Source organism: Panulirus ornatus, chromosome 61 (assembly GCF_036320965.1).
Source record: "Panulirus ornatus isolate Po-2019 chromosome 61, ASM3632096v1, whole genome shotgun sequence".
NCBI classification, from domain to species: Eukaryota; Metazoa; Arthropoda; class Malacostraca; order Decapoda; family Palinuridae; genus Panulirus; species Panulirus ornatus.
The window spans coordinates 7,562,545-7,585,029 of record NC_092284.1 but is presented as its reverse complement, the minus strand read 5'-3'; the positions used below and the strand labels follow the sequence as shown (position 1 = coordinate 7,585,029).

Genomic DNA, 22,485 nt, shown 5'->3' with positions numbered 1-22,485 from the left:
CAACATCCAGAGTCGTGGATTACTCTATCTATCGACAGCCAAAATAAACGACATTGTATTTACTCATAAATTTAGGGCATTTTCGAAAATTTATTCCACATTGCCCGAGTCTCGTGTGATGATGATGACGTGTTCAGTGGTGTGGAGGTCCGGGTAAACACGACCTCGCACGATTCAGCTGGATGTGGTCCCCTGGGCTTGGTGCTGGCCCAACCACCAGCTGTAGTTCTACCACCACTCACACGGCTGGGATGACCGTCCCAAAACACCTGACTCCACCAATCACGTGGGGGCCCCTCTCCGCGTCACCTGGGACCCTGACCTGACCAATGGGAGGTCAGGTCAGGGTCCCGTGACCCGTGTAGGGTCCTGGCTGTGGCCAGGGAGCGGCCGCCACAACGCCAGGGAACGTCGTGGTGTTCAGTCGTTGTCAGTCTTTTGAAGTGTTCGCCTGCCACTACCTCCTCCAGGCGACGCTGTAGAAGGCGCTAGCGGGTGGAAGTCGAAAGCAAGAGCCATGGTAGGAGGCTACTTCGATGTCGGACGAAGGACCTACAGCTACAGGCGACCACTTCGATGTCGGACGAAGGACCTACACCTCCAGGAGGCCACTTCGAAGTCCGGACGCAGGACCTAGGGCGATGGTGGAGGCCACTTCGAAGTCCGGACGCAGGACCTACAGCGATGGTGGAGGCCACTTCGAAGTCCGGACGCAGGACCTACACCTCCAGGAGGCCACTTCGAAGTCCGGACGCAGGAACTAAGGTAAGTGTGACGAGCTGTGTCCAGCCAACACGTCACAAGGAGGAGGAGCAGCAGAAGGGTGACGTTGGCTTGGGGGTTCCTACCCGGAAGACGGTCAAGGCTAGAGCGTCACCGGGTAAGAATCATCCAAGTCCCGTCACAGACCCACACCGCGTCACGGACCACACCCCGCGCAAACCATCACGGACCCCCACATCCGTCACCAGAGGCCCATCACAGGTTAAGGGTGAGGCGTCGGATGCGTGGTCGTCTAGTGCATGTTTTACGTCCGGCCATGACTAGATGCGACACTCATCGACCACCATCTCCCTCCTTCCCTCCCTCCGTCACCCAACTGGAGCACAAAGGGAGGAAGTAAACTTCAAGGGGGGCGCGAGCGCCTTCCCCCAGCGGTCATGCAAGAAGAACCACCTGAAGAAGTGTGCGCCAGTGAGTGGCACAGATGACCTACCTTTGGTGGTGTGGTTATATAGACGAGAGGACACGAGGCCCTTCGTCATAAAAGCTACCACATCAAGGCGAGGTATACCCTCCTCCCTCATCGTCACAAGGGCAGCACTACACGGCTCGCACTTCGTCCGTCCATTTAGACTCTTAGTTAACACAACACAGTCGTCCAAACTTACCACCATTCTCACGGATCCTCTCCCTAAAATTTCTCCTTCATGCCTCGTCTCCCCAAAATTACTCTATGAATCTTAAAATCTTGGTCACTTTCTCTACTTCCCCCCAAAATTCGTGCTTTTTCATTCGTATCTTCCTTCAAAATTTGCCTATACAATTTTACGACACTTGTGTTGCAGTTGCATTAAAGTATAACGAATAATTTCAACTGTGTTGCATTATCTTTTTTTATTGAAGTATAACACTACTATTTTCAGTGCCCCATCTCAACGACATTATTAAAATTAAGTTGATCCGTAACACGTTGGTGTAATTTTGGACGGCCCCTTCCCTTCCTAGGTGTCATTAGTCACTAAATACCTTTTAAATGTCATTAATTACATTTATCACAATTAAGTAAGTATTAACTGTGCGAGGGCGGCGTCAATAACCCCCATTATATACGAGGGTAAGCCATTTAATATGTGCAGGGCCTTTGGTTCCATCCGGGGGTGCCATTACACCATTTAGAAGCTTCGGGTGGTGGGAAGAGGGAAGGCTCGAACCCCTTCGTCAGGTGTCCATAGTGCCTGCCCCCATACAGGTGTCCACGGCGTTGCCCCTAGGAACTTTGGTTGTGTATGTGCTCGAACCCCTTCGTCAGGTGTTGAGCCCCCTCCCTCCCTCCTTCTACAGGTGCCCACAGCGTTGCCCTGGGAACTCTGGCTGTGTATGTGCTCGAACCCCTTCGTCAGGTGTTGAGCCCCCTCCCTCCCTCCTTCTACAGGTGTCCACAGCGTTGCCCTGGGAACTCTGGCTGTGTATGTGATAATGCTGGTTGCCCTGGGAACTCTGGCTGTGTATGTGATAATGCTGGACACCATATCACAGTTGAAGTTACTAGACGCAGTCGCTCTCGCGCGTCACACACCCACCCAACGGCGTCACACGGGTTGGGGGAGGCGTCACGCGGGACGATAAAGGCGTGACGCGGCCCTGTAAGGCGTCGCACACTTTGAACTGTGGTGTCCTTAGGATGAGGCCCTTCCAGGGGCACGAGGCTGCTGCCAGTGGTGGTTCTCTGACCGGCTGCCGTGTGCTCGACATTTGCGTCACCGGGAGGAGATCCATCACCGGTACCGGATCCATACCAACCGGGAACCACGGTCGCCAGTACCGGACCTCGAAGCTGAGCTGAGCTTTGTAGGTCTCTCCCGTACGCATCCTGACGGAGAGGGACGCGTCCGTGGCTGTATCCTGACGGAGAGGGACGCGTCCGTGGCTGTATCCTGACGGAGGAGGACGCGTCCGTGGCTGTATCCTGACGGAGAGGGACGCGTCCGTGGCTGTATCCTGACGGAGGGGGGACGCGTCCGTGGCTGTATCCTGACGGAGGGGGACGCGTCCGTGGCTGTATCCTGACGGAGGGGGACGCGTCCGTGGCTGTATCCTGATGGAGGGGACGCGTCCGTGGCTGTATCCTTCACCCGGCCTGACATGATCCTTATGAAAGCTGTCACCGGGAATGATACATCCAGGGGCCGGGCCTCCTGCTTCCTCGCCTTCTGTAGGATGAAGACCACGACGACGACGACGAAGCCTCGTTCTTCTTCGCCTCCTGTATGATGCCCCTCATTATGACGACACTGTATGATGCCCCCTCATTATGACGACACTGTATGATGCCCCCTCAGTATGACGACACTGTATGATGCCCCCTCATTATGATGACACTGTATGACGCCCCCTCATTATGACGACACTGTATGACGCCCCCTCATTATGACGACACTGTATGGCGACACTATGTGGGACGAGTATGGACGGGTAGAATGTCCCACCAAACATAATTATCTAACTACTTGCCAACCTTAAAATGCTGATAACAAGTAGACAATCCCCCAAAATGTGAACAGTTTAATTTAACCTGTTAAAGTCAACTAAGTTCCACTCCCTTCGGCCCATCTAGTAACGTTGGAGGGGAGGGAAGGGGGGTGGGGGTGTTGATGGCGGGGGCAAAAAGGTTTTTGTGTGAGGGGGGAACTGTGGGGGCCATCATAAAATGTCAGACAGGAGGAAGGTCAAACATTAAGGGAATGTTGGGGGGTGGGGGGGTCAACCTCAGGGCAGCTGAGCTGGTCAGGATGTGTGTGTGTGTGTGTGTGTGTGTGTGTGTGTGTGTGTGTGTGTGTGTGTGTGTGGAGGGAAGGACAAGCTGACCTGGCCAGATCTGAAGTGTGAGGTGCAGGTTATTTATAGCAGCCACGAGGGAGGGCTGGCAGCTGTGTGACCTGACCAGACCTGACTCTCTTTCTCATTGATCCTCAACTGGCCGGTCTTCCTCAATCCCAAACCACTGTGGTCAATTTATTAGATGTATATGACAACAGCACAATGCAAACTGTATCTCTATATCTATAATGGGGTTCAACATTGAAAAATGGTGGGTCCCTAATTTCACTGTAGACAGTAAACAGCCATTATCCCAAATGAAAATAGTGTTCCTAATTTTGAAAAATGACTGGGGCCCTAATTTCACTAGACATAACAGCTATTATCCCAAATGAAAAACTTCATAATTTGGAAAAATGGTGGGCTCCTTAATTTCACTGAAGTCAGTAAACAGCCATTATCTCAAATGAAAAACTGTATTCATAATTTTGAAAAATGATTGGTTCCTAATTTCACTAGACAGTAGACATATATTATCCCAAACGAAAAAACTATAATTTTTGAAAAATGTGGGGTCCCTAATTATATATATTATCCCAAACGAAAAAACTATAATTTTGAAAAATGTGGGGTCCCTAATTTCACTGTAGAAAGTAAATATCCATAATCCCATATGAAAAACTATATCCATAATTTTGAAAATTGATTGCTCTTTTCTGTCTACATGTGTCTTGTAAGTTCACGGTAATCCTTTATTTCTCAAAGACAATCTGCTTTTAAAAACGTCGGCATGAAAAAGTACGTCACTTAAAATTTTGTGAATGTGATTTGAATTCTTGGATGATTAATCAAAGAAGACAATATTGAACTCAATCTACCTTTTGTTGATACAGGCCTTACCAAACTTAGAACATAAACTAAAATATTGATATTAATGGACCGTGAAGCAGTCTGTAACCATGAACAAATACTTGGACATGAACATTTTTATTTCAAAATATCAATCTTTCTAAAGAATAACATTTAAGAAAAAATCTAATGTTTGGAGACCTTCGGTGAGGTCGGGCCAGGTCAAGGACCCTGTACCTGAGGGCTGCTGGGTCAACTGTGACCCCTTGTTCCCTGGGTGCTGGGGGGTGGGTCAAACCAGCTACCCTGTTCCTCGTTCAATCTGGGTTCTACAATTTTTTGTAGAGTTTGTGCCATACCCCTCAAGAGGACTAAAATAGTATAGGGAAATTTGGGAATTTTTTCTTGTCTCAAGTGTGTGTGTGTGTGTGTGTGTGTGTGTGTGTGTGTGTGTGTGTGTGTGTGAAGCATGACCTCAGTCACCCCACCCCCCACCATGACCTGGGTAGGAAGGGATTAAATAGGTGAAACTCAGGCCACACCTGCACTACCTCACTCCCTCAAAGCCCAGTCAGGCAAGGAAATATATATAAATATATATTTATAAATATAAATAAATATAATAAATATATAAAAATATAAATATACATATAAAATATATATATATATATATATATATATATATATATATATATATATATATATATATATATATAATGAACTTATACGTGAGTGATTTAAGCACCCAAATGTGATTCTAGTCTTCCTTTCATACTATTCGCCAGCAGCAAAGGATGGCAAAGACTTCCTCCCTACTCTCCACTCCCTCCGGACACATGCTGGATGTGAAACAGGTGGAAAAAATGTACCTTATGGGTTTTAATATGCCTGACGAAAATTTCAAGAGGAAAGTCAGATGGTGGAATGGATGTGAATATCATGCATCCTACCTTTTTCTTATAAAAACAATAGTAAGGATGAAGTCTGATTTCCAGCCTTGTGAATTAATGTCTATATCACTCCAAGTGTGGAAGGATGATACAATAATTCCTTGTCCTCTTAAAGCGAGCAACATTAGTTGATCAATGTTGGCGAGTTACAATAGCTTGGCTAATCTTAAAAATAGCACGTAGTTTCCTTACTCTTTCTCCATATAAAAATTTTCTAAAGCCTAGTCAGTATATGAAACACTACTTCATTTTGAGAGATTGCATAATCTGCAGTGAATTTATTCATGATATATAACTTTTTTGAAGGTTTGCTGAATGTGTTTGATGATAGAGTGGCAGATATAGGGTGTTTTGGTCGAGGTGGTGTGCAAAGTGAGAGGGTTAGGGATAATGATTTGGTAAACAGAGAAGAGGTAATAAAAGCTTTACGGAAGATGAAAGCCGGCAAGGTTTGGATGGTATTGCAGGGGAATCTATTAAAAAAGGGGGTGACTGTATTGTTGACTGGTTGGTAAGGTTATTTAATGTATGTATGACTCATGGTGAGGTGCCTGAGGATTGGCGGAATGCGTGCATAGTGCCATTGTAAAAAGGCAAAGGGGATAAGAGTGAGTGCTCAAATTACAGAGGTATAAGTTTGTTGAGTATTCCTGGTAAATTATATGGGAGGGTATTGATTGAGAGGGTGAAGGCATGTACAGAGCATCAGATTGGGGAAGAGCAGTGTGGTTTCAGAAGTGGTAGAGGATGTGTGGATCAGGTGTTTGCTTTGAAGAATGTATGAGAAATACTTAGAAAAGCAAATGGATTTGTATGTAGCATTTATGGATCTGGAGAAGGCATATGATAGAGTTGATAGAGATGCTCTGTGGAAGGTATTAAGAATATATGGTGTGGGAGGCAAGTTGTTAGAAGCAGTGAAAAGTTTTTATCGAGGATGTAAGGCATGTGTACGTGTAGGAAGAGAGGAAAGTGATTGGTTCTCAGTGAATGTAGGTTTGCGGCAGGGGTGTGTGATGTCTCCATGGTTGTTTAATTTGTTTATGGATGGGGTTGTTAGGGAGGTGAATGCAAGAGTTTTGGAAAGAGGGGCAAGTATGAAGTCTGTTGTGGATGAGAGAGCTTGGGAAGTGAGTCAGTTGTTGTTCGCTGATGATACAGCGCTGGTGGCTGATTCATGCGAGAAACTGCAGAAGCTGGTGACTGAGTTTGGTAAAGTGTGTGAAAGAAGAAAGTTAAGAGTAAATGTGAATAAGAGCAAGGTTATTAGGTACAGTCGGGTTGAGGGTCAAGTCAATTGGGAGGTAAGTTTGAATGGAGAAAAACTGGAGGAAGTAAAGTGTTTTAGATATCTGGGAGTGGATCTGGCAGTGGATGGAACCATGGAAGCGGAAGTGAATCATAGGGTGGGGGAGGGGGCGAAAATCCTGGGAGCCTTGAAGAATGTGTGGAAGTCGAGAACATTATCTCGGAAAGCAAAAATGGCTATGTCTGAAGGAATAGTGGTTCCAACAATGTTGTATGGTTGCAAGGCATGGGCTATGGATAGAGTTGTGCACAGGAGGGTGGATGTGCTGGAAATGAGATGTTTGAGGACAATGTGTGGTGTGACGTGGTTTGATCGAGTAAGTAATGTAAGGGTAAGAGAGATGTGTGGAAATAAAAAGAGCGTGGTTGAGAAAGCAGAAGAGGGTGTTTTGAAATGGTTTGGGCACATGGAGAGAATGAGTGAGGAAAGATTGACCAAGAGAATATATGTGTTGGAGGTGGAGGGAACGAGGAGAAGTGGGAGACCAAATTGGAGGTGGAAAGATGGAGTGAAAAAAAATTTTGAGTGATTGGGGCCTGAACATTCAGGAGGGTGAAAGGCGGGCAAGGAATAGTCAATTGGATCGATGTGGTATACCGGGGTTGACGTGCTGTCAGTGGATTGAATCAAGGCATGTGAAGCATCTGGGGTAAACCATGGAAACTTGTGTGGGGCCTGGATGTGGAAAGGGAGCTGTGGTTTCGGGCATTATTGCATGACAGCTAGAGACTAAGTGTGAACGAATGGGGCCTTTGTTGTCTTTTCCTAGCGCTACCTCGCACACATGAGGGGGGAGGGGGATGGTATTCCATGTGTGGCAAGGTGGCGATGGGAATGAATAAAGGCAGACTGTGAATTGTGTGCATGGGTATATATGTGTCTGTGTGTGTATATATATGTGTACACTGAGATGTATAGGTATGTATATTTGTGTGTGGACGTGTATGTATATACATGTGTATGGGGGTGGGTTGGGCTATTTCTTTCGTCTGTTTCCTTGCGCTACCTCGCAAACGCGGGAGACAGCGACAAAGCAAAATAATAATAATAATAAAAAATAATTTTTTTGAAACATTAGAATAAGCAGTTAACAAATCCTTGTTTCCAGAGTCTGCGAAGAGTTGTGTTAGCCATAATATGGATGGAAGATTGGGGGAGGAAGTTATACTGAGAAAAACTAGCTACTTAAGTGTTGGATAAGGGTAGCTGGTACTTGGGTGCACAGCCGGGGATGCTTGGACCAAGTGCATGTCTTATATCTCGTGACTAGATCCATCACTCTCCAGCTGCGCTGCCCTCACTCACTACCTTGTTTTACTACTCTTAACACACCCTCGAGAAGACCTTAGCAAGAAACTGGCTTTGGTTTTGCAATCCATTCATACTATTGCCCTCTGTCCCTCATGTAGCTGTTCTGCCTTTTCTTATGTCTCACTCCCAGCATCCACAAACTTAAAGGATGACCCCCCCACCATATGGTCCAGATTTGCTGCCTTATTGCCATGATGCAACAAAGAGGAGGAGTTCGCATACATCTGGCCCTCGTACACACTAGTCCACCAGGGAGGCAAAATCTCCTTCAGCTTCAGGTATTCCAGGATGTATGTATTATGGTGATGTGTGAGGCTTGGATAACACTAGCTGGGATGACTGTAGCTACGGTGGTGTTGTCAAGGGACCATCACCGGGTAACATTCATCCTGGTACTGTGTCTGACAATCTGCTTCACCAGCCAAACCAACATTTCTGACTTGACAAGCTTAACCGTCATAAAATTTTGTTTGAGCACTACTAGTGTCCCCCACTTGGTATGTATTCGTCATAAGGTTTTTCTCATCTAAACCACATACTATATCTTACTTTTTACATAATAATTAGGGTGTATTTACTCTCCACTATTTGGCAATAGAGGGATATATTAAAGTGGAAAAGGCACATAGAGGATTAAACAGTTAAGTTGGCCAAAAAGAAAAAGTAAAATCCCGAATTAAAATACTGGACCAAAGTATACAAGCGTGCACCTTTTGAGAAAGAAATTTTGCAAAACTGGAACACTAGATGACTGATAAATATACCCATCCGGTTAAGACTTGGAAGTGCAAAAGAAGTCATCGAGTATTAGAGACAGACTGAATATTGTTGTGGTAACTGCAAGAAAGTGGAAATGAGCATCATGAAAATGAAGTTTCTGGACTATGTAGGTAAGAATGGTTGCTGAAAAATGGTTGAATAATATGGACAAACCAGAGCACAGATTATGAATAACAGGTACAATCACAGATGACAATGTACAAGAGTAGTGACTTGTGCATGCAAAAGAATGTACACAAGGCAACATAATTTAAACCCATGTGAAAATTTACAATGCTCTTAGAAGCAATGAATTCATATGATTCATTATCAATAAAATACCAGTCCTTACCTTATTTCCAAGGCACTGGTGAAAGTCTTCTTTCATGGATGAAACAGACACTCTGTCATGGGGTCGTTTTGGACCAGACAATGAAGGAACCACTTCTGCCAAATCCAAGGTGACCACCTGTTGGAAATTGAACAAGGTGCATAGTCTACAGTATAAAATTTTTTTTACAAAGTTTATCTAGCATACAGGACAAGGGAAATATGGTTGATGTATAATAATCAACCCCATGGATGGGGGAGAAAGAATCCAATCCACACATCCTGCATGTTGTAGACGACTATGTATGGTTGGAGGAGGGGCCTGGAATCCTCCCTTCGTGTATAATTACTTTCTGAAAAAATACAAAGGAAACAGCCAAGAGGATTTTTCTCCTACAGCACAGCCATTTTGTTTCTTGCTGAGGTGGGAAACGGTGTGTCTGCACCTGTTATCTCATTCTAAGCTCTAAATTTTCCTCCACATACCTTTCATCCTTGCTATCTTAGAAATAATTTTTCTAAGTATATCTAGAAATATAAACCTGATTAAGTTAAAATAAAACCATCTTAACTACTCATACCTGTTACCTATCTTTTCATCATAACAATATAGCATTTCAATAGGACTCCATCAATCCAAGCAACCATATAGACATTTATTTCCTAACATTGTATATTCATGTCTGTGTATGTATATGTTGAAATGTATAGGTATGCATATGTGCGTGTTTTATGTATATACGAGTGTATGTGGGTTAGTTGGGCCATTCTTTCGTCTGTTTCCTTGCGCTACCTCGCTAACGCGGGAGACAGCAACAAAGTATAAGATATTGCCTAACATTATTTTGGTCAGTGCTTTCCCACTTTACCATAGAAAACATGTCACAAACTTTTCTTACCTCGCTGAAAACAGGATCCTGGGAAGCATCTGAAAAGTCTCTGTACATTTTGACTGCCTTTAAATAAGCCTCAATCTGTGCAATCTTGCTTTCCTCACGACCTATCGGAGAGAAACCACACAAAAATCTCATTACATTGGGAGGTAGTATAGTTATGTACAAACACAGATACATGAATGTGCATGTCATCAAAAAATGAGAGAGAACACCTACCAATGCACCTAAAAGTATCTTGAAGATATTATGTCTCAAGGCAGAGCTCATGTACATATATAGTTGGTTTAGTGAACCGAAACAATGTATCATCATACAGGAGTCTATATGCTGTCAACAGAATGAACCAGGGCATGTGAAGCATTAGAGGTAAACCATGGAAAGGTCTGATCTCCACCTTTTGAGAGATTTTTTGTTTACTCCCATTTCATACCACCCACTTTATTGCCATAAGCATTTAATTAACATTTTAAGCTACTGTGGTGCCAAGAAATAATGAAACCATTAATCATGATTATTATTACTGTGCTCATATGAAATGGCTACCTGGTTCCATGTGTGGTTATTAAAGGTAGGCAATATCTGTCGCACCATTCCTTTTTGAACCAAGCTTCTGCAGAAAGCCAAACTAATGTAAGGGGACATATAACTCACTACAGAGGAATTACTAAACAATATTTTTGATTCCTTATTACAAAGAATTTAATAGCAACAACACTTACCACTCTGTCGAAGATACTTAACAGTTGTGTCATCTACTGGAAAGAAACCAATTGTTGCACCGTATTCTGGACACATGTTGGATATTGTAGCACGATCAGCCAAGGACAACTGTTGCACTCCTGGACCATAAAACTCTACAAACTTTCCAACCACACCTTCTTGTCGTAAATGCTGTAGACATAAGAATTTAGTGATTAGTGAATAAAAATTTAGTGATTAGTGAAAATTAGTGAAAATGTTAATATAAACAAAAAAATGCCTATAACACAAAAAATTGAAATTAAGAAGGGAAAACTGCTTCCAAGATCAATGTGCAGCAAAGCTGAAGAAACAGGGAAAGAACTATGCTACAACCTACAACGGCTTGCTTGCAAAGTGTATTTACTGCAGATGGGAATAGGTAAATTTCATCATATAGTCATTCAGTTCACGATGCATAACTATACGACTTCACTGAAATTCTGCTGGTGCAGGGGAACTGAAGGTATTAGTTCAGTAAGACATGTACAACCAGTGACATTCATTGGTTCTTGACAAAGGAGTTTTTAATTTTCTTTTCTCCAGATTGCATTCTCCTGCCTTTGGAAGACAGCACCAGGAACCAAACCTAAAAAATAAAACCAGACCATGTCTCCTGCCTTAGACACCTTCAACTACAGGGTAGTATTCTTTCTTCCTTATCCCCAAGGAAAATGTTTTTAAGATCATATCAGTTTCATTTCTGAGCCAACAAAGCCTGACCCTCTGATAGTTTCTCTGAAATCCATAATTTTTCCCACCCTCACAAGCATGCTATCCGTTAAGCCTAAAGAAAGTGTGCTGTTTATAAAAAAAAAAAAGACAAAGCCATAACATCACGTGAACACATTAAGTGGTCATGATTAATCATATAAAACTTATCACTCACACTATATTCCTTGTAAGCTTAAGAACACCACACTATACATAAAATACATGAATATGAAAGTCAAAAATGTACTTCAAAATACAAACTCACCCTAGTAACAGGGCAACATCAGTTGTACTTTAAATCCACCTTAATGATAAGACAGCTATGAACCCACCTTAGTGATACCTAGAGCAACTATATAACCTTAGCAACAGTACAACTATAAACCCACCTTAGTGATAGTTAGGACAACATCGGTTGAAGTAGCAAAAGGAGAAAGAACACCAGTGATGTAGTAACCAACAACTTTTGGCAACACCATTGACACTGCTTGTCCAAGCATGACCGCCTCAGCCTCGATACCTAAGGAGAGAGGAAAAATGTAATATAGATGCATTTAGGGATAGACCTAATAAATGAAGTAGTTCAAGTACAAGACTTTATTTATGCCTCCATAGTCAAAATGACACTGCAGGTCATTCTCTGAATTATCTGCATGCCCCCTACCATTTAATTCATGATTCTGAGAGTTTTTGATATCTTCCACTTTCACAAAGCCTTACAAGGACACAATGGTCTCTTACTGTTTGAATATCTTTGTATTCCTTTGTGTCTCTGCTCTTTTATCTTCATTTGCCACAAAATCATACTTCGAAGAAAACATGATCACTTTCCCAAATGATATATCAAACATGATGTTCATAATATCATAATATCCATGGTAATATGTAAGAAGATCCACTGTGCACATGCAAGTGGCAAAATAAGAATACTGAAATATATAAGTAACTGAGATCTACTGTGCATTAGTAATAAAAAAAATGGAAAATTAATTCAAACTTTTGAACTGTACCTCCAACTCCCCAGCCAACAACCCCAAGGCCATTGATCATTGTTGTATGGGAATCAGTACCCACAAGAGAGTCAGGAAACAGCAGCTTGTCGTCATTAAACACAACTCGTGCAAGGTACTCTAGATTCACCTGAAAAGAAAATAGAGCTAAGATTGCAATGTTACAACATTATAGGAATACAACTTAATAAAAGGCAATGGAAAGTTTAATGTTTCAACTGCACAATACTACAAACACCATATACATTGATCAAGTGCACAACTTTATTTCATCAATAAACACACCCATTTTGCCTTATAGCATTTAACAGATGAATTATCAACACATGATCATTGCATACCAAACTTTCAACCATACTTCACATTCACCTCAAAAAATATTCATCTGCAAGCCTCGTCACACACAAGTACAGATCTGCCATAGTCTTATGTATCATGTGTGTTAGAATAATTTACTTTCATGGTCATTTTGTAAAGTCCCACACTGAAGGTAGAGATATCTTGGGCCATGACAGTCAATGGGATGATATATGGTTTCAGTTCAAGTTTTCCCCACATTTACAAAGAGCATTAGATGCAGAGGCAACTTTGGTCTTGGCATGTTCCATGGCAGTCAGCCAATCATTGATTCAAAATAATTTTCATGTATTTCATGTTACACTTGGTTATAATTTTTTAATTTTCCAAAAAAAGGAACAGAGAAGGGGGCCAAGTGAGGATGTTCCCTCAGAGGCCCAGTCCTCTGTTCTTAACACTACCTTGCTGATGCAGGAAATGGCGAATAGTTTGAAAAAAAAAAAAAAAATGTTTGATATATATAAATAATGTTCTTTGATACGCCTGGCAACAAAAACACCTACATTAATGAAATAATAAGCCTCATGCAGCAAGTCCTGGATGAACTGAGTCTGTCATAACACTCAGGTGAAAGAGTATTTGTCCCATGAAGCTTTCACCCACACATTTAAGGGTCTTTTTTTTATTAATAACTATATATTCAGAACAAATAAAAATACATGTCACCAGACTCTGCCTGCATGTGGTAGCACCAAAGCAAAAATTCAACTCTGATGAGGCTTTATCAAATGGAGTACAGTCTCATCAAAGAAATTCTCAATCCAAAAGCATCCATCATTGCCCTGCCATCAAAGTAATGCAGCCTGGATGTGGAAAAAAAAAATCAGGGCAAAAAATTATCATCAGCGAAGGAACTTAACACTCTCTGTTCATACTTGATCGAAGTTTCCTGTGTTAGTGAGGTAGCACTAGGGATGGATGAAGAAAGGCCACATCCACTTGCATCCATTCTTTAGCTGTCATTTGTAATGTACTAAAACCACTACTACTTATCCACATCCAGGCCCCCAGTGACCTTTCCATGATTTACACTGGGCACTTCACATGTTATATCAACCCCTTTATATGACATCAACCCAATTCACTATTCCATGCATGCCTTCACCCTCCTGCATGTTCAAGTCCCGATCGCTCACAATTTTTTTCACTCCATCCTTCCATCTGTACTTTGGTTTTCCCATTCATCTTGTTCCCTTCACTTTTGATACATATATAATCTTTGTCAACATTTCCTTGCTCATTCTCTCCAAATGTTCATACCATTTCAGCATTCAGCTTTATGCAAATTCTCCCACAACCCAAATATAAAATTTTTTCAAGATAAAATATGCATTAGTAGCAAAACCTGAGAAAACTGCTGAGCTATGCATTGGGCAGGCAGCCACTTCCTCAAGGAATGAGTCTTACATGAATAGTGATGATGTTGCAGTGACTGAACAAGTCTACATTGTATTGAAACTCAGTGACTTAACATAGATATTACCCTTATTTCTAATGCATAATGACTGGAAAATGACAAAGTGATGATAAAAGTGGAAGAACTCCTCACAAACAGTGATTGATCAAGAGATAAAAATGAAAATTATAAAGAAGCATGGAGCCTGGCAAACACTCTTCCATCACACCTGAGTTCGGGCTGGATACCTCAACAGTGAACACAATTTTGGAGGACAGTGAATGTACTAAAGAATACATAAAAGGTTTGGCACCTTCAAAATCAACTGTCATAACAATGAAGAGATCTGATGCTATATCTATGAGCTGGAGAAAATTACTAACACTGTGGATGAGAAATGAGATTCATGTTATGTACCACTAAGTCTCATGGTGATACAAGCAAAGGCTACTAGTCTCTTCACAGATGTTAAAGGAAAGTACAGTATTTTGCGGCCAGTCATGGATGTGCTAATTTTCATATCAAAATGAGTGGCAAGCCTGAGCATCACTAGATTTAAGGTGTAAGGATATTTCTTTATAGCTATATAATTTCTTTCTCATGTTTCTTCTTTTCTGTAAGTAGCAATTTCTTTCACATATTTCTATTGGCCAATGTGCAGGCATTTTAAGTATGGTGTTGGTGTATGGATAACTTGAATATGGGAACATGAAGAATACAGGAAAACAATATGAATAGCCTGAATATGTGTAAGTCGATTATGGGAAAACAATAAATGTGATATAATGTACAACACACTCTTATACTTAAACACTCAGCGATATCATCCTTGACCAATGTAAGAATGGCTACTACTGTCATAGTCTGAGGCATGTGCCTTCCCACCACAAGTTTATTTCTGTGTGCTCTGTTGGCTTGCCACAGATGGCAACTCAAAGGATCAGTGAACAGAGCTTCACTACCCCACTAGTAACTGGTGGGCAGTTGTGGACATTTTCTACAGATTCACCAAGTCTGTGGCACCTACCATCATCCATAGCACCCATCGCTGTGCTCCCACCAAACTCATGGTGCACTTAATTTGGATTGGCCAATCCAGTACTTAATGTGCTTTCCCTATATTACAAATGCTTGTCTTTTAATATAAAAGGAAAAGAATGGTTTTGATCGTTTTTCTGCACGTAATCATTATAAGACAGAAAATGTAAGTAAATACATATTGTCTACACACAACAGGATACACCAGTAGAAAATGCCATTCCAAAGCATGGAATGGCTAAAGTTTGATTCTTAAGAAAAAAAAAAAAAAAACCAGTCCACCTTTTCACAAACAGAAGAAGCAATTGCATTTTTTTATTTACATTCTATTCATTCGTTTCTTCTGAAAACATCACCTGCACCCCCCAAATCATTCAAACGCATATTCCCTCCGGTTCATTCCTTTTCCAATTTTTTCTTCCAGGATACGTCTACAACATACTTTACTAAATATAACTATCCAAAAAAAATGTATACTTACCTTTGCATTGATGTGGCAGGGTGTTGAGTGGACAGAGGAGAGCCTATGCTAGTGGCAGGGATGCTCCTTATCTATGTAAGTATATGATAATTACGGGTTTTTTCCCCAAGCATGATTTCATGCTGTATATCATACACCCAATCACATTACACAATTCATGACTTTTTTCAAGGCATGATTTCACACTACAAATATATTCTTAATATAAATTTTACATATTACATGTATTCATAAATTTTTACAGTAGTTCACGTTTCCATGTTATTTATAGACAACATTTTTGTACAAAAATAAATGTCTCATACCTTTCTTTGCATCAAGTATATCAACGATAATAATACTGAATTTCTTCATCTTACTCTAAAACTAACAACAGTAGCGAGCATCACACAAAGATAATGCACACACACTCTCTGATGCTCTGTGGATGACTGAGATGCAAGATATTGCATCCATCTGTGGAAATAAGCTGCGAGTGACACCTATGGATAACTGGTGGAAGCAAACGTCAACTGGGATTTTAAACAGAAGTGGGAAGCTTTAACTCATCATGTGATGACAGGAACACCTTATATGGGTCATCAGGAGATGAAGGTTAAGTGTGAAGTTTTCTGTGGGATTTAGGAATACAAACGAGACCATATGTGAAGTGCAGTGTGAACATGACCAATGAAAATGATGATGAACAGATGGTAAATTCCTTGTTAACAGTGATATATTTATTCATTAACTGGTAAGGGTAGTCACTACATCTCTAAGGTTAAAAGAGAAATAAACCTCACCTGGTGTACTATGCCAGAACCAGGAGGGACAATTAGCATGTTCTTCAGTGCCTGAGCACCCCACTTGAGGAACACAAAGCGTTCATAGTTACGTTCAAACTCTAACTCTTGGTTCTTTTGTAATGCACTGGACCTAAGGAGAGAAAAAAATTGTACTAAGTACAAAAACATTTACATATAATTATGAATGGCTCCTGGAGTTACCCATGACCTTTCTAAAGGCTCCTGCAGCCCAAGATGGTGCTGCTTCTAGTAGCAGGAAAATGCAGGCTCCTTTGGAGTGAGAAATTCTTTAGTGAGGTTGTAACCTCAGTGATACAGCCTTGCCAAACGTCACCTTTCACTCCCTGGTTAATGTAAAGTAGATGGAGTCCATTAACACCAAAATATCTATTCAATATGGTCTTCATCACTTACTTCTTAATATACATCAACGAAAGATATAGATAAATACATTATAGCAAATGTTACATCCTCTGAAAGAATAACTACTCTCAAAAATGCCTAGAATTTACTGATAAAATACATGCTGTATTCAACTATCAAACACATTAGTTGAGTTTTCTTTTTCTGTATCATTCTTTTATGGATGATATAAGTGTACGAGATCCTTCAAGGCCGTTACTGTAGAAAAAAAAATTGCAGTCACCAAAACTTGATGGTATATCAGTATGGAAAGAGTTACAATTCTTGAAGACTAATTCATAACAATTTCTGCAGTATAAGTACAAACTTTTCCACTAACAACTCACCTTAAGTTACGGGATAATAAGAAGTATATAAAACAAAGAATTATGCGACATTTTACAATACCTATGCAAAACAACTATATATTACAGAAAAGCCTTAATATATTGTAAACTATCACACTACCTTTACAGTACAGGAGCCTCCTAAGCATGAAAATAAAACTTGCTTATGTATAGATAAAATTAAACTCTTTCCTGTAATCTAAAACATGAAACAAACTATACATCACAACTTAATCATCCTAAACTTGCAATGTTCCACAGCGAGATGGAGCACTTAGAAATGTTATTGTCGACCCTTTCACATGCTTCACTAACACATTGCAAACATACATACACAGCAAAATCTATGAGAAAAGACACCATCCAATAATAAAAAAAAGACATCTTTAAATCTGAGAACCATACAGGAATTACAAAAATCTATTATACAGTAATGTCCATACAGCAAATACAGCAACATCATAGGGGATATTAATTTAAGTCACGGACCACAACAAATCAGTGCAAAAGGAGGGTGGCTGATGATCATTTGATACCCAACACTGTTGTGTGCCACAAAAGTGAAGAATCATCGACTACCAGTCATGACCCCTACAGCCTCACTGGTCATGCAAAGAATGTATTTTCCTGTCCCTTCTGAATGAGATGTTTTAATATGTAAATACTAGAAATGTGCTGAACGGTATATAGTGTATCAAATCCATTCTCCTATAATATACTGCTCAAAACAGCAGGACATCAGGTGACTGACTAAGTTTCAATCTTCATCTTTCAAGTTTACATTAAATGTTACGTGTGTACATATACAAAATACTGTGGAGGAGAAGCAAGGAGCCCTGAGTTTTGGGGGGTCCAAAATATAAAAGAAAACAAGATTCTGAAGCTGTGATAGGACTGTGTACAGCACTCACCTCAGGAAAATGTTTCTGTTGAAAATAAGGTCATATGAGTTATGCATTGTTTAAGTGTTATCTGGGAGATGTAGAGCATGTAAATGTGGAGTACATGCCAGCAAATATAGATAGGAAAAGATAGGTGACACACAAATATAATTCCAGAACAGAGCCACATCTGTTTTATACTTGCATCTAAAAGCCAGAACAAAATGTACATATATATATATATATATATATATATATATTTCTTTTTCTTTTCTTTCAAACTATTCGCCATTTCCCGCATTAGCGAGGTAGCGTTAAGAACAGAGGACTGGGCCTTGAGGGAATACCCTCACCTGGCCCAATTCTCTGTTCCTTCTTTTGGAAAATTAAAAAAAAAACGAGAGGGGAGGATTTCCAGCCCCCCGCTCCCTCCCCTTTTAGTCGCCTTCTACGACACGCAGGGAATACGTGGGAAGTATTCTTTCTCCCCTATCCCCAGGGATAATATATATATATATATATATATATATATATTTTTTTTTTTATACTTTGTCGCTGTCTCCCGCGTTTGCGAGGTAGCGCAAGGAAACAGACGAAAGAAATGGCCCAACCCCCCCCCCCCATACACATGTACATACACACGTCCACACACGCAAATATACATACCTACACAGCTTTCCATGGTTTACCCCAGACGCTTCACATGCCTTGATTCAATCCACTGACAGCACGTCAAACCCTGTATACCACATCGCTCCAATTCACTCTATTCCTTGCCCTCCTTTCACCCTCCTGCATGTTCAGGCCCCGATCACACAAAATCTTTTTCACTCCATCTTTCCACCTCCAATTTGGTCTCCCTCTTCTCCTCGTTCCCTCCACCTCCGACACATATATCCTCTTGGTCAATCTTTCCTCACTCATTCTCTCCATGTGCCCAAACCATTTCAAAACACCCTCTTCTGCTCTCTCAACCACGCTCTTTTTATTTCCACACATCTCTCTTACCCTTACGTTACTTACTCGATCAAACCACCTCACACCACACATTGTCCTCAAACATCTCATTTCCAGCACATCCATCCTCCTGCGCACAACTCTATCCATAGCCCACGCCTCGCAACCATACAACATTGTTGGAACCACTATTCCTTCAAACATACCCATTTTTGCTTTCCGAGATAATGTTCTCGACTTCCACACATTTATATATATATATATATATATATATGATGTACAGAGCATCAGATTGGGGAAGAGCAGTGTGGTTTCAGAAGTGGTAGAGGATGTGTGGATCAGGTGTTTGCTTTGAAAAATGTATGTGAGAAATACTTAGAAAAGCAAATGGATTTGTATGTAGCATTTATGAATCTGGAGAAGGCATATGATAGAGTTGATAGAGATGCTCTGTGGAAGGTATTAAGAATATATGGTGTGGGAGGCAAGTTGTTAGAAGCAGTGAAAAGTTTTTATCGAGGATGTAAGGCATGTGTACGTGTAGGAAGAGAGGAAAGTGATTGGTTCTCAGTGAATGTAGGTTTGCGGCAGGGGTGTGTGATGTCTCCATGGTTGTTTAATTTGTTTATGGATGGGGTTGTTAGGGAGGTGAATGCAAGAGTTTTGGAAAGAGGGGCAAGTATGAAGTCTGTTGGAGATGAGAGAGCTTGGGAAGTGAGTCAGTTGTTGTTCGCTGATGATACAGCGCTGGTGGCTGATTCATGTGAGAAACTGCAGAAGCTGGTGACTGAGTTTGGTAAAGTGTGTGAAAGAAGAAAGTTAAGAGTAAATGTGAATAAGAGCAAGGTTATTAGGTACAGTAGGGTTGAGGGTCAAGTCAATTGGGAGGTGAGTTTGAATGGAGAAAAACTGGAGGAAGTGAAGTGTTTTAGATATCTGGGAGTGGATCTGGCAGCGGATGGAACCAAGGAAGCAGAAGTGGATCATAGGGTGGGGGAGGGGGGCGAAAATTCTGGGAGCCTTGAAGAATGTGTGGAAGTCGAGAACATTATCTCGGAAAGCAAAAATGGGTATGTTTGAAGGAATAGTGGTTCCAACAATGTTGTATGGTTGCGAGGCGTGGGCTATGGATAGAGTTGTGCGCAGGAGGATGGATGTGCTGGAAATGAGATGTTTGAGGACAATGTGTGGTGTGAGGTGGTTTGATCGAGTAAGTAACGTAAGGGTAAGAGAGATGTGTGGAAATAAAAAGAGCGTGGTTGAGAGAGCAGAAGAGGGTGTTTTGAAATGGTTTGGGCACATGGAGAGAATGAGTGAGGAAAGATTGACCAAGAGGATATATGTGTCGGAGGTGGAGGGAACGAGGAGAAGAGGGAGACCAAATTGGAGGTGGAAAGATGGAGTGAAGAAGATTTTGTGTGATCGGGGCCTGAACATGCAGGAGGGTGAAAGGAGGGCAAGGAATAGAGTGAATTGGAGCGATGTGGTATACCGGGGTTGACGTGCTGTCAGTGGATTGAATCAGGGCATGTGAAGCGTCTGGGGTAAACCATGGAAAGCTGTGTAGGTATGTATATTTGCGTGTGTGGACGTATGTATATACATGTGTATGGGGGTGGGTTGGGCCACTTCTTTCGTCTGTTTCCTTGCGCTACCTCGCAAATGCGGGAGACAGCGACAAAAAAAAAAAAAAAATATATATATATATATATATATATATATATATATATATATATATATATATATATATTCATTCTACTTAAGCCTCCCAAACTACCTCCTCCTCACTCATAGCAACACAGAGACCAACAACAGAAAGTGTAAAATGGGACATGCAGAATCATCCTAAGGACTATCTCACTGAACCAGTCCACTCCCTCTGAGCAAAACAAGCAGCTCACACAGAAGTTTGGCCATTAATTGTTGACACACCTCCATCACAGATACCTCCTACCCCTTGCTGCCCCTCCGCCATGGACTGCCGTTCATCACCACAGATAGATATGAGAACAAGTGAATAGCTAGGCAAGCAATCAGCTCAGTTTTCCATTAGGCTACATGATATGTCAACTACTGTATTACTATAACTATTCATCCCAATGTTCAATCAAATTCACTAGTACAAACCATACTATTTACTCCAAGAACATCACTGCATATCTGCTACCCTGTATATGTAAAAATATGGAAATATCTAATTCACCCTAAACTTATGCTCTTGTATGATGAGTTATCCAGTAAGTATCATGACCTCCCAGTTCTGAAGTATCTGTAATACCTCTAACATGTATTTTCAGTTAACTGGCTGCATAAAAAACCATTATCTATTCATCTAATCTATTTCACATAGTTGTGACCATACTATTTTCAGTGACTTTACCCGAACATAATTCTGGCAATTACTTCACAAAACATGTTTCTCATATCTTTATCATTTATTCTATTCTTCTGATTCCAACAATACTAGAAAAGAAGTTCATCTCTAGTTCTTATATTTCAAGCTGTCCTGACTAAGTAAAACTTCATATCAATATTTTGGTAAGATTTGAGCTTCTGAAAACACTGTGCTAAAGTTGCCCTCTGCAGGGGGGTGACCCGCTAAAGGTGAGGCACAAAAGGATAAGAAGTGGCACTGACACTCACCAGTTATGGAGACCCTTTTGTAGTGGCCACCCTCTCAAGGGAGTTCTTAAAGGGAACAGGTGTCAGAGATATAGATAGACAGATGGTATCACTTTCAAGAATCTTGTGCTCACTGCACAAAATAACATTAACGATGACTAAAGCTTTTAATGCACCTTCAATCATTCTTCACTGCATGACTCCACTTGTCTTTAGCTTTCCCACAACCATCCCTAGTAGTTACAACTACCAAATACATATATCAGTTCACCTCTAATTTTTCTCCAAGGAAATTATACACCTACAAATCTCAAGTGTACCAACATTCTTTTGCTTCCAGATGAGAGTCAGGCTTTCTCCTTTTTAGATAGGTAAGAGCCAACCATCTTAAAGCATGGGTGGAATTCCCAAAATGAAGTGGCAGCCTGGAAGATTAGAGAGACCATTTTTCTTTCAAGACAGCGAGGCAAACTGAGGCAAGTTGCTGATGCTTGCATCATTAAAAACACTACTCTTAGTGACTTCAAATGATTATTTCTCCTAAGAGCATCATATGCTTGTACCCAGCAAAAATCTTAGCTGTGTATCACCTATGAAAATATTTGGAATTCCTAAAATCCACTAGCAGCTTAGAAGATTCGAGAAAGAGCAGTGTTCCTTCAAGACAGCCTGAAGTGCACTGAGATAAGTTGCTGATGTTCACTACTATTAGTGACCATGTACAATGATTTCACCCTAAGAGCATCATATGTTTGTTTCCATCCTAAGAGCATCACCTATGAAAATATATGGGGGGAGAGCAAGGCTTTTTGC

At 41.1% G+C, this 22,485-nt stretch overlaps 1 protein-coding gene across 4 annotated transcripts in view; it reads right to left on the bottom strand.

The window, feature by feature from the left end:
* The window catches only part of LOC139767422 (cytoplasmic aconitate hydratase-like), an 88,476-nt gene that overhangs the window by 29,862 nt on the left and 36,129 nt on the right, over positions 1 to 22,485 (bottom strand). For all 4 annotated transcript variants that reach the window (XM_071696788.1, XM_071696792.1, XM_071696790.1 and 1 more), the window contains 6 exons: positions 16,461 to 16,593; positions 12,407 to 12,536; positions 11,786 to 11,916; positions 10,664 to 10,835; positions 9,948 to 10,048; positions 9,071 to 9,187 (listed from right to left, as the gene is read on the bottom strand). In XM_071696788.1, the coding sequence (XP_071552889.1) occupies positions 9,071 to 9,187; positions 9,948 to 10,048; positions 10,664 to 10,835; positions 11,786 to 11,916; positions 12,407 to 12,536; positions 16,461 to 16,593 (784 nt within the window). The remainder of the gene's footprint in view (positions 1 to 9,070; positions 9,188 to 9,947; positions 10,049 to 10,663; positions 10,836 to 11,785; positions 11,917 to 12,406; positions 12,537 to 16,460; positions 16,594 to 22,485) is intronic.